The sequence below is a fragment of the Helicoverpa armigera genome, chromosome 25 (assembly GCF_030705265.1).
Source record: "Helicoverpa armigera isolate CAAS_96S chromosome 25, ASM3070526v1, whole genome shotgun sequence".
Lineage (NCBI taxonomy): Eukaryota > Metazoa > Arthropoda > Insecta > Lepidoptera > Noctuidae > Helicoverpa > Helicoverpa armigera.
Window position 1 is genome coordinate 4765927 of NC_087144.1, and position 13116 is coordinate 4779042.

General features: G+C 35.6%; 3 protein-coding genes across 4 annotated transcripts in view; 1 reads left to right on the top strand and 2 right to left on the bottom strand.

Annotated features, from left to right (window-relative positions):
* LOC110381626 (calbindin-32) overlaps positions 1-13116 on the top strand; it is a 144319-nt gene that overhangs the window by 86388 nt on the left and 44815 nt on the right. The window lies entirely within an intron of this gene.
* LOC110381622 (uncharacterized) lies at positions 1040-2517 on the bottom strand. The gene is made up of 3 exons (XM_064041538.1): positions 2463-2517; positions 2061-2167; positions 1040-1379 (listed from the first exon to the last, which is right to left on the bottom strand). Exons 2-3 carry the CDS (start codon positions 2165-2167, stop codon positions 1145-1147), a joined length of 342 nt encoding a protein of 113 aa, XP_063897608.1. The 5' UTR covers positions 2463-2517; the 3' UTR covers positions 1040-1144.
* LOC135116648 (uncharacterized) lies at positions 4728-5989 on the bottom strand. Its single transcript, XM_064041499.1, has 3 exons — positions 5933-5989; positions 5477-5583; positions 4728-5066 (listed from the first exon to the last, which is right to left on the bottom strand). The coding sequence occupies exons 2-3, from the start codon at positions 5581-5583 to the stop codon at positions 4832-4834; spliced, it is 342 nt and encodes a 113-aa protein (XP_063897569.1). The 5' UTR covers positions 5933-5989; the 3' UTR covers positions 4728-4831.

Sequence of the window (13116 nt, forward strand, 5' to 3'; positions counted from 1 at the left end):
AATACATAGTAAAAAGTTGTTTTCTGAAAAAATATACACGTATTTGAATTCAGAACCTCCTTCATTTTGGAAAGTGGTTCAAACTGTAGTCGGTAAATTTAGGCCTAATTGTTTGCCTGACTGGCGACCAAATTCTATCGTTAAGTCGTAAGTAAAAACCATTTTACTATCTTTACAAACAATAATTATATCCTATCTATAGTTAAGCTACTATTACGAAGTTCGGATCAATATTTCAGTGAAATTTAACGACCAAAACAAAGAAACTTATACCTATTTTAAAGAAAAGATCCTTATCAATATACATCTACAAATATTGAAAAATCATGGCAATAATGGTTAATTGATAAAATCTATCCGTTTATGTAACGATGACGTCTATCTAATTTGCGCAGATATGACACGCAGAAATACACGCCATTTTGTTCTATTGCACATGGTAATCAACTTACTACTGATTCATGAGCGGTCCTGTTCTCAAAATTTAGTTCCGGAACGACCTTAAAATTCTGCAAGAACTTTAACAAGATGCGCGAACCTTCTAGATACATTAACAGCTGACGCTTTAATCATTCTGATTAGATATTATACTATAGCATTATCAATGAAAGTCTAGTTTCCGCAGCTCTTCTTATATTTGTTAATATGGAAATTGTTATCGTTTTTAACCGACTTTCCAAAAAGAAGAGGTTCTTCAATTCGGATATTTGTATTTTTTAACTACCTATAGAATGAATTACAAAAACATTGTTTTGTTTTTCCAAATATCCTTTAAACTCAATAATTCAGAATTTAGTCAGTACTCTCAGAGAATGTCAATTTGAGGTTCCTAAAAAACATGTTTCTTTATACCTTAATCAATGAGTGTCGTCCGAGAAAAAATAAAATCAACGTGCACATTTTGAACCTGGACAACTTATCAAGTAAGCTGCAGGTTGAATCTCCTTACAATCCCTAGTATCAGAGTTTTCTGAAATTCCCCTGACGTGGAATAAAAAAGTGCAAAGGTTGCCATGGAAATAAAAATAAACAAAAAAAGTAGGTACAAAAACTTTATTCATTTACAAAAAAAATCTTCAAAACGCATCACAAGTCCTTATCAAAAAGCCTATCATTGTCGTTGACATCCAAACTGTTGCTCAGTTTATCGTCCCCAGATTTCGACCATGTAGTAGTAGCCACGGCCTCTGGCTGACGTCAATCTGATGGTCACGTTGTTCCTGTTTACTCCTCCTGCTCTGATGCTGGGGGAAGCAAATTGAGTGCCACCGACTTCTGTAGCCCTGATAGAGCTGATACGAACAGTGGAGTTAGTGGACCTGTAGGTCACGTCTTGGTATTGCACTGCGTTGGGGATCGCGTTTCTACGGTAGTAGTTCCTGTAAAGATATGTGAATATTAGTATTGATTGACTCCTTTGATGGTGTAGAGCTTGCAAGCTTGACTGTTGAGAATGAAACCCTTAGAGTCCCCATACATTGCAGAATAAACTTTCCGGCAACAACGGCCTGACGTAGATACTGTTAGCCGATAGTTGACTGTTGATTTTGGTCGCCCAGGTAATAAAAATATTAACATAATAGGAATAGACTTATAATATAAACGGGTGGCCAAAACTAGTCATCCGGCACAGCGGCTTGTATCTCTCTAAGGTGATCAGTCTGCTGCGCAGAACATATTGTAGTGCACAAACATAATTTGCATACTGATCGATAGCTAGATTAAACTATGAGCTGACTAAACATTTGCAGTCTGCAAGGGGTCTTATAAACCTGCAGAGGGAAAATAATTGGAGATAGAATTCTTAACTGTCATCATCACCCGAGCCTTTTCACAAGTATGTTAGTGGCGGCTTCCATTCTAACCGGATGCAGCTGAGTATCAATGTTTTACAAGGAGCGACTGCCTATCTGACCTCCTCAACCCTGTTACCCGGGCAACCCAATACCCTTTCGTAAGACTGGTGTCAGACTTACTGTCAGACTTTCTGAATACCCGTCACGACTGCCAAAGATGTTCAATGACAGCATTCTTAACTGTGTAAGTAATGAGTTACGAACCTGTAGAGTAGTCTGCAGAACGCGCTGGGGTGACCCTGCGACAGGTTGGCGGATTGAGTGCATACTGCAAGTGCTGCCAGCACCACGATCAGAGATAAAGTCTTCATCTGAAATTAACAAACAACAATTATTGGAAACTGAAAGAATCGATATTTGAGTTATGACGATAATATGATGATAAAGATGATATAGCTAAATAAAGTTAAGTAAGGCAATGGTTGCTTTTCCTTTATGTTTAACCGATTTGAAAAATTCTTTCACTATTGTGAAGGTACATTATAAGCCGGGTACATATTTTATATCCGGGTATGGCAAAGTAGTTTTTACGAGACGCGGATATAACTGCGGGAAAAGCCAGTTTATTATAATATAGTTTCAAAGTTCTCAGGAAAAGTTTCTTACGTTTTGATATTCTGTAATAGTTGAGAAGTCAGCAACTATCTTAGAACCACTGATTGAATGTGAGTAAATATCAGAAGAAGCACGAATATATAGTAAAACAGATATAAAATGATAAGATACTGTCATGACTCGGACACTCATCAAGTCGTTAAGTGTCGTCGTTTCATAGAAATTATTTGTGTTTTATCTCCCTTAATCTCTATTTCCTCTTTTTTTCCAAATTACAGAAAAATAAGGAAAAGTGATAATCTTTTGTTAATTAACAGAAAGAAGGGTTTTTTTTAATTCAGATGTATGTATATACCTATAAATACGTATATGTACTTATACCTGTATAAATATCGGGTGCGTCGTACCTAATCACATTAAATCCCATCACGTATACTATATGATATTCTATGGCGAATTGTAAAAAAAATAACCTAATCCATTCAGTGGTTATGTTATGTTATGTTGTTATAATTTACAACATTATGTGTAAAGCAGAGATAAAGTTTGAGAACAAGTATTGAATGTTTTGATCAGTTGAAAGCTGTCAGTTTTCAAGGGAGAATTTCCGTTGTTCGTAATGACTGACTCTTATATGGTGTTCTAATTGTCGCACATTTTTATTTACTTCCTTTGTTTGATAAAAACATTTTTTTGCGTAAGTATTTAATTTTTTTCTTTGTGCTAATCGACATATTTAACCAGTATATTAACGTGTTTAATTTAATATGATTTGGTAAGAGTTGCAATGGTGTATCATATCCTTGATCATAATAAAAACCAATAAATTGTATGTCATTGTTTTTGTTTACATAACAAAGTAAAAAAAAAGCCATTGTGGCTTAGTGGGTCAAAGAAACCTCTCAAGTACAAGTGTGTGGGTTCGATTCCAGGTCAGGCAAGTACCAATGCAACTTTTCTAACTTTGTATGTACTTTCTAAGTATATCTTAGACACCAATTAGGTACTGTGTTTCCGATGGCACGTTAAACTGTAGATCACGGCTGTCATTGAATATCCTTGGCAGTCGTTACGGGTAGTCAGACGCCAGTAAGTTTGACACCAGTCTAACCAAGGGGTATCGGGTTGCCCGGGTAACTGGGTTGAGGAGGTCAGATAGGTAAAGCACTGGTACTCAGCTGAATCCGGTTAGACTGGAAGCCGACCTCAACATAGTTGGGAAAAAGCGAGGCAGATGATGAATAAAGTAAATAATAAGTCATTTAATACATGAATTTATTAAAACATCTGGATATAAGCTATAAAATATTACAAGTCATGTATATGTAGTTACGACATTTTTATCAGATTAGCTATGATTGGGAGTCAATATTACCTAGTAATCTTTTTTAGGTACATAAATATTACGATAGCAGTTATATGTAAAAATGCGCGTTTGATTTCTATGTTCGTATGTCTGTTCGTTTGTTTAATTACTCATTTATATTATGCGAAATGCAATTTATATTAGAAAATGCAAGAGGCTAGAGCTATACATAGTAATCATTTTTTCTCTGAAAAAACATACACGCATTGGATTTGTGAACCTCCTTCATTTTGGAAAGTGGTTCAAACTGTAGTCGGTAAACTTGGTCCTAATTGTTTATTATACCTAACTAGGCAACAAATTCTATAGTTAAGTCGTAAAAACCATTTTACTATCTTTACAAACAATAGTATGTCCTTTCTATAGTTAAGGTACTATAACGAATTCGGATCAATATTTCACTTAACTTAGTTGCGGAACGACGTAAAATTCTCCTAGAACTTTAACAAGATGCGCGAACCTTCTAGATACATTAACAGCTGATGCTTTAATCATTCTGATTAGATATTATACTATTGCGTTATCAATGAAAATAATTTTTAGATAATCAAAATGAACTTCAGTAGTTTCCGCAGCTCTTCTTATAGTTGTTAATATGAAAATTGTTATCGTTTTAACCGACTTCCCAAAAAGGAAGAGGTTCTTCAATTCGGATTTCCAAACATCCTTTAACCTCATAAATTCAGTTTAGTCAGTATCTACTCTCAGGAAATGTCAGTTTGAGGTTCCTAAAAAACATGTTTCTTTGCATCTTAATCAATGAGTTTCCGAGAAAAAATAGAAACAACGTGCACGTTTTAAACCTGGACAACTGCTTCTTATCAAGTGAGCTGCAGGTTTAATCTCCTTATAATCCCTAGTGTCAGAGTTTTCTAAAATTTCCCCGACGATCTCTGAAGTGGAATAAAAAGTGCATAAGTTGCTAGGGAAATAAAGATAAACAAGAAAAATTGGTACAAAAACTATATTTATTTTTCAAAAAAACTTCAAAATGCATCACAAGTCCTTATCAAAAAGCCTATCATTGTCGTTGACATCCAAACTGCTCCTCAGTTTATCGTCCCCAGATTTCGACCATGTAGTAGTAGCCACGGCCTCTGGCTGACGTCAATCTGATGGTCACATTGTTCCTGTTTACTCCTCCTGCTCTGATGCTGGGGACGCCAAACTGCGTGCCACCGACTTCTGTAGCCCTGATAGAGCTGATACGAACAGTGGAGTTAGTGGACCTGTAGGTCACGTCTTGGTATTGCACTGCGTTGGGGATCGCGTTTCTGCGGTAGTAGTTCCTGTAAAGATAGGTGAATATTAGTGGTGGTTTGTTGCTTTAGTGGTGTAGAAAACGCAAACACGACTGCTGAGAATGAATCCCTTAGAGTCGCCTTAGAGTAAACCTTTTGGTTACTTCCCGACATTCTGCCGGCCGATAGTTAGCCGTTGCAATGTTCCCACTACCACACATCTCTAAAACCATTTTAAAAGCCCGATTGAACTCCTATCAGCCGACTCAAAAGTCTACAGTGGGTATAATAGGCTTGCAGAAAATTGGCGACTGAAAAGAGTGTCTATGAAGTTTAATGCTGGTTCTTCTCCATGGGACAAATAGCTTGACGTTTCGAAAGAGCTTTCATAATCTTATTTGAAATAAAAAGAGCCGTTGACTTTGAATTCTCAAGCATGTAAGTGATGAGTTACGAACCTGTAGAGTAGTCTGCAGAACGCACTGGGGTGACCCTGCGACAGGTTGGCAGATTGAGTGCATACTGCAAGTGCTGCCAGCACCACGATCAGAGATAAAGTCTTCATCTGAAATAAACAAATGTAACAATTATTGTAAACAATCAACAATTATGAAACAATCAGGGAAAAAATGCTTTTCAAGTATATGGTTTGGTTTAGAATATACGGTGAAGATGATACAGGTAAGAAAAGTTAACTAAGGCAAAGGATACTTTTCCTCTATGTTTAACTGATTTTTTCAATGTTTAACTAATTTGAAAATTTATTTCACTATTGGGAAGCTATACTATCCCAGGGTGTTGCAAATAGTTACTACGGGACGCGGGTAAAATCGCAAGAAAAGTTTGTTTAATTTAATGTAGTTTCTTAAGTTACCAAACAGAAGAAAAATATTTTTTTTAAAAAAGGGCCTTACGTTTTTGATATTCTGTATTAGTTGAGAAGTCAACAACTATCTTAGAACCACTGATTGAATGTGAGTAAATATCAGAAGTATCACCAATATATAGTAAAACAGATATAAAATGATAAGATACTGTCATGACTCAGACACTCATCAAGTCGTTAAGTGTATTCGTTTCATAGAAATTATTCGTGTTTTATCTCCCTTAATCTCTATTTCCTCTTTTTTTCCAAATTACAGAAAAATAAGGAAAAGTGATAATTATCTTTTGTTAATTAAACACAAAAGGCTGGCCCATACTTCAGTCAAAGAATATGCATTGCCATCCAGCGTGGCAATGCAGCCAGCCTTTTGGGCACGATCCCCGCTGACAGCGATGCGGATGAATTTCTTGATACATAGTTTTTTTTGTAAATATGTAGATAAGGTAGGATATGTAGGTTTTTTACTAGAATAGTTTTTAATTCATCCTCCGAGCCTTTTCCCAACTATGTTGGGGTCGGTTTCCAGTCTAACCGGATTCAGCTGAGTACCTGTGGTTTACAAGAAGCGACTGCCTAGCTGACCTCCTCAACCCAGTTACCCGGGCAACCCAATACCCCTTGGTTAGGCTGGTGTCAGACTTGCTGGCTTCTGACTACCCGTAACGACTGCCAAGGATGTTCAATGACAGCCGGGACCTACAGTTTAACGTGCCATCCGAAACACAGTCATTGGTGTCTAAGACATACTTAGAAAGTACATACAAACTTAGAAAAGTTGCATTGGTACTTGCCTGACCTGGAGTCGAACCCGCGCCCTCATACTTACTCGAGAGGTTGGTTCTTTGCCTACTAGGCCACCACGACTTTTAATATAATAATATATAATATAGAATAGTTTTTAATTCTAATAATTGCGCTGCTGCCTCCAACTAGACTACTAGAACTAGAATCGACCCCAACATATGTACATAGTTGAAAAAAGCGTGTTAAAAAGGCTAGGTAGATAAGGATAGTGCTAAATTTAATATGTTTTTCTTTAAGGTTTCCGGCTAAAACTTCTGACCTAATAAATGAAAACAAGAGTTTGTACGCTGCTTTTTACCTGCATGTCGATTCTATAAAATATCACAACTCACTTCGACATCACTCTCACTTCGACTTCGATCTAAAGGTGGAATTCCGTGGACGCGACAATAGTCAACCTATGAAAATGTATGGCACCGTTGCCGAGGCCCGTGACAGTCGCGCGCGGCCGACGAATTTCGTAAGCTGCTCGCGGCATTGTCAACAATTTAATTCTGGTTTTACTAAAATTCTATAGATGTTATTAAGCGCATTGTTAAAAAGCAAAAAGTAACTTTAAACACTACGTAAGTACCAACTAAAGCATGTCAGACTAAACAAAATTTTGACGTGTCGACGGTTTTATTGAAACCGTTTAAATATCTCGTAATGTTGAAACTGATTGTAATTTTTAGGATAGCTCTTTGATTTTATCTAGCCAAACATAAGAAATGACAATAAAAGTTGATTATCTGTAAAATCTGAATTTTTTATGCAATAAATGTGAAAAAGTGCCCATCCCTCCCCTACCTCCCCTAAAGTATGAAATGACATTACGAATCGAAGTGAAATGCGAGTTGTTGATCGAATTTTATAGAATCGCAGGACTGGAGACATGACCATTCCCGTTGAACTTTTTAAAACTTTTTATGTATAATATTGGCGTCCACGAGTCCGTCGAGTTCGGCCACGGCGGCTGTTCTCATATAAGGAGATCAGCCAGCTGCGCAGGACATATTATAGTGCACGAGCATTTGCGCAGATACAAGTGCACTCACTATTCCTTTACTCTCATAGCCCAAATCTCTCTCCGGTCGTGTCAGATTTATCTATAACTCATTAAAAAACCTGAAAAACCCACACTTAAGCCTATACCTATTTATAGCTAATCACGCCTTTTCCGCCTATTATATTTCAAACGAATAAATCTTAATCAATTGATACCTATCATCAAATTGAAAGTGATTTAAGTAGCTTATCCAACATCGGATGATTATTACTTTTATCAGTTATCCAATCACATAACTAATTTATCGGATTTATACAACGAAACACAATGTTTAAGTGTGGTAAGATTATGGTGTAGGTACAGTCAACTTCAGGTCAGTGGTAACAGTTTTATAGGATAGTCGTACTTATTACTATTGAGTTAAGGTGCATGACAGTTACCACTGATGTGCATACGATGAGAGTTGACGCACCTTCCTTCCTGTCACAAGATTTTAGACAAATAAGCAATTATATACTAAGCAACAGTTAAAACTAAAAAAAGAAATAAATGCCTCCCGATCACTGTATGTATCACTGCGTGCCCTACTTAACGCTTAGCTTTGGCTTTTTACTGGGATAGTTTTCATTTTCATTATAAATATTTGTAGTGCTGTAAATATCTATTTAACTAGAAGCAACAGCTTATATGAACAAAACATAAGTCATCGTTCAAAACGAAAATAAGAAAAACTGTGATCCTTGGACCTAGTGCTCTGGATACAGGAGGCTTACTCAGTCTATAATAGCAAGCAGTCTCGTTAAGCTAGCAAACTAATGCTTCTGTTTCATGTAGACAAGACTATCTCCATTTCTATGCTTAAAGCTTTAGTCTAGTAAGCGTTTTTTGAACCTAAACCGTATTTCCAAATCTAAAAATAGCCCACACTGCGCTGACCAACATGCATGCCCAACGCAGTGAGTTTGAGCAAAATCCCCTCAGCTTTTTCATCCAAACGTGGACGTTTTTAGGCTGTGACGACAAAGGTAGTAAGCTAGTTTACAAGCCAGGACAGGTTGTGAATGAAATTCTATTTTAGGATAGGAGTAGACCGCAACTTTTGATTATCCTGGCCCCTGGCTTGCATACTAGCTTCATGTGGCCGGGGAAGCTATCTTTCAATTGGTAGCAAATATTCACCTCAGTCTCGGTGCCATAAAAACTCAAAATAATCTAGCCTCATCTCTTTACTAGTTCTAACTTACCTTACCTTAAAATAATGTTGTCTTTTAAAATCAGAATCAGCACGTTCCGAGTCAGGTCAGCAAGCCGTAAGCAGTAAGATAAATTGCGTCGTGTATTCTGGGTATACATAAGCATGAGTCACCATTGTCATACAAAACTTTAAACATTGTACTTTCATCATCATCATCATATCAGCTGAGCCAATCGCCGTCCAGTGCTGAACGTAGGCCATTGTACTTTGCACTACCGCCATGCTATCAAAGCCAATCTTATACCTATGTTATACTAAAATATTCATATTTCTTATATTTTAATTATTTTGCAACATATTTCTACTTGAATAATTTTCAACGTATACTGATAATTATTAGGCTTAAAGAACTTTCCTATTAAACAAGCAAATAAAGCAAATTGCTTGTTTAATAGGAAAGTTCTGGTCCGATTTTTTTAAAAATATTTCTTTTTTTAGAAAGCCCACAGAGGAATGCCGTAAACCATATGTATCCGGGTGCGTGATGTAGTGCTAGTAACCGATATGATTTCAGGAAACCGTCCATGACCACCTGATTTGTAGAATTTCTATAAATAATATCATTTAGATAAGATTTGTTAAAGTCATTATTTTTATCTTCAGTGGTTTTCCTCGTTGGGCTAGGCACGTGGATATTACAACGATATTTCGCAATATTTAAGACTTTTGCTTCTTAGGCTTTAATCCAGATAAACGTTAATTAATGTGAATTTTCAAAGTTATTTGTAAGTACTTTCTTAGTGTGTATTTGGTACAAAATAGATAACGGTTAAGGAAAATAGTGTGATGTTAAAGCCTGAAACTGGTTATATCCACTATTTGAGTCTTCTAACTTCTTGGTCAGTGTTATATAAAATTTGGGTAAAAAAAATAAAAGGATGATGTGAGCATTTTCCTTCTCCATCGTAAGATCTATAAACTCTTTTCTATCATCATCATTCCACTTCCTTATCCAACTGTATTATTCGAGATCGGCGCAGGATGTCTTCTTTCTCCATTGTTACCTTTCTATCTGATGTCATTTCGTAAGTAGACTCTTGTGCCAAATCGCACAATCTTTCATACAATCTCTTCACAAATGTAATGTATGAAACTATGACGTGTGACTTTGTACCCAATGTACCTACCTATAAACATTCGTAGGTAGTAGATAAGTTATTTCAGAGATTATCTTCCTGCTTACTCAGAAAGTTAGCATTCTCAATCTGATTACAGATAAAAACCATTTTATAACGTTCTTCAAGGAGATTTTAAAAAGAAGAAAACAAACACATATTTTCACATACCTACATTACTTTAAAATAACCGTATAATGGTGTTTGTGTACACCCGCTTTTCAGGCTAAATGGGAATACTTGAAATCACGTAACATTTCTCTAGACGTATCGGTCCGCCTTACATAAGAAGCGTTTTAGAATTGAACATTTCTAGCACGCGATTTCAAATATATCGGTAACATTTCGATCCAGTTTTCATAAGTTAGCATTTCACATTTAAACGTTTGAAATAGGAAATATTTAGACTACGATGCAATACACATAGAAAATGTATACCTACATTCATGATTTTTGTAAGAGTATAGTAGCAATATTAGAATCAATTCGTGTTGTAAATTGAAAAGCACACATTTTCGAATGGAACAGCTCGTGACAGATGCTTCATTATTTTAAGTTCGTTAAATTGTCGTCAAAGTTATGATTTGAACATCTTAATCAAATCCGTTACATGGTTTTGTTACATTCATACCTATCCTGATAACAATATAAGAGCATATCACACTTACACAATTGCGGGTAAATATTAGCAAGGCGTTTATGTGTCTGTGTGGTACGTGGGGTGTCAAACTATAGAGTACTATAAGTGGCAAACTAGAGTCCACACAATTTATTCTACCAGTCCTAATGTCCGATCACACTCTGGTCTTGTAGAATTGCCGTCCCATTCTGTGTCTACGTGAGCGCCACATATGTCTGGCTGATCGAGCTAATCAACCTCCCAAAGACGCCGAAAATCAGTCTAAACGAAGTTATTGTCTGAGTTTTTCGTAACTCAACGAAACCTTAAAGAAAAATTGAACATGATCTTTACAATGATGTTGAAGTTACATACGATGCTGTCCCATCAAAGTTATCCTACTTCCTACTAATATTATAAATGTGAAAGTTTGTCAGAATGCATGTACTTATGTATGTTTGTCATTCTTTCGTGCAAAAACGTCTATACCGATTTGGTTGAAATTTGGTATGTAGATACCCTGGATTAACACAAGCTACTTTTTATCAATACACCACGCGAGCGGAAGCTAGTTAAGCAATAAACGAATTTGTAATCGTTACACGTGAAATCACTAGATATATAATCTCAGTATAAAGAAAAAGATACACGTATACTGAAGATCTATAAGGAATAAATCTGGTGTATCTTGGAAAAGTACGCGATTTGTCAACAGTTGGAGCCCGGCCAATGTTGCCACAGTTTTAAACTTTATTGGTTAGGAAACCGCTGCGAGCAGTTTTATTACGTCATTTATAGAATGTTATTGGTATCGAAGATAAATTGTATCAGTTTTCAGTTAAATATTTTATCATCAGGCACTAACAGATATTTTTATCATAGAAAAACTTTTCACAAAACTGACTTCAAACTTTCTCTTAAATCTTAGAAATATCATGCAGAAAATCGCATCAAAATCGGTTTAGCCTAACGTTATATAATCGCACATACGTACAGGTCAAACTGAGATCCTTCTTTTTTAAATCGGTTAAACATAACTTATGTTTGTGCAAAATACTGAAAACAATAAAACATTAAAAGCCACAATAAGTTAAATTATGCATTTCATAAATTAATTGTAATGCTAAATTATTTCTTTTGTCAACACAAACAAGCGCCTGTTAAATATTTATAGCAATATTGCCGTGCGACGAATTGCAATATGCCAAGTGTTGGGCGCTGAGAACTCTTATCTTAAAATGGAACTATTGCCCGTATCAGGATAAAATATAACCTCCGGGGTCCCGTTTTACCCTTTGGGTACGGAACCCTAAAAATTATAATTCTTCTGATAAGATTAAACATCGATTAATTACTGACTTAATTGCAATGTTTTTAAAATTATGTAAGCTATAGGGGTTACACAAACTCTGTAAATATTTTATTTCAATTTATTACTTAGGTTTATTCTTTTTGAATTCTTTTGTTTGTTGCTAATTATCATATTAATTAGAATGTCTAATGACAGTCCAATGGTCTAAACTCTAGCTAGCTAGACAGTTTATTGTTTCTTATTTTGAAGTTCAGCTTTGTGCCTTAAAATTAATTAAAGAAAGAATCACTAAGGAGTGACTTAAGTAGTTATTAAATGTCTCTGACTGCCTCGTTGGTCTAGTGGTCACAAGCGCGGCTGCTGTTCTCGAGGTCTCGAAATCGGCCGTGGACGCCATTATAAATGTCTCTATGTGTGGGGGTAAGACTTAAAATAACTTGACTTTTATAATTGAGTACTGGCACACATCTTGTCTGACTGGTACACATCAAGTTTTTGAGCTAAGTAAGTTATATTATTCAACACATACAATACAGTAACAATATATACAGCCTTGAATTAAACAAAGTTACAAATAATAATAACCAAAATATATTAAAAAAAAGAAAAATTAGGTACAACACGTAAAGTAGGTTGTTATTTAATGATCTATATTTTTAGCTCGTAGATAATAATTTTGAAATTGTTCCAAAAATATAAACTTATCATAAGTAATACGGTTGTTTTGAACAACAATTGATAAGATTTTCAAAAAGGATTACTTTATCTTATGATATAATTATAGGCATTGTGTTCATGTGTTTTTCTTGCTGAAGATGACACAAATATAAGTTTGTATGCTATAAAATATTTGATTAGAATAGGTAAACGCTCAGAAAAATATTCATAGTATTCATCATAATCCAATGTACTGTTACAGATTTTTATCGTCCCATTGCTGGGCACAGGCCTCCTCTCACACGGAGAAGGATTGAGCATTAATCACCACGCTTGCTCAATGCAGGTTGGTGATTTCAGACTTTATAGTCCAGGTTTCCTCAAGATGTTTTCCTTCACCTTTTTATCAGCCATTGGTGTCTAAGATTACTTAGAAAGTACATACAAACTTAGAAAAGTAAA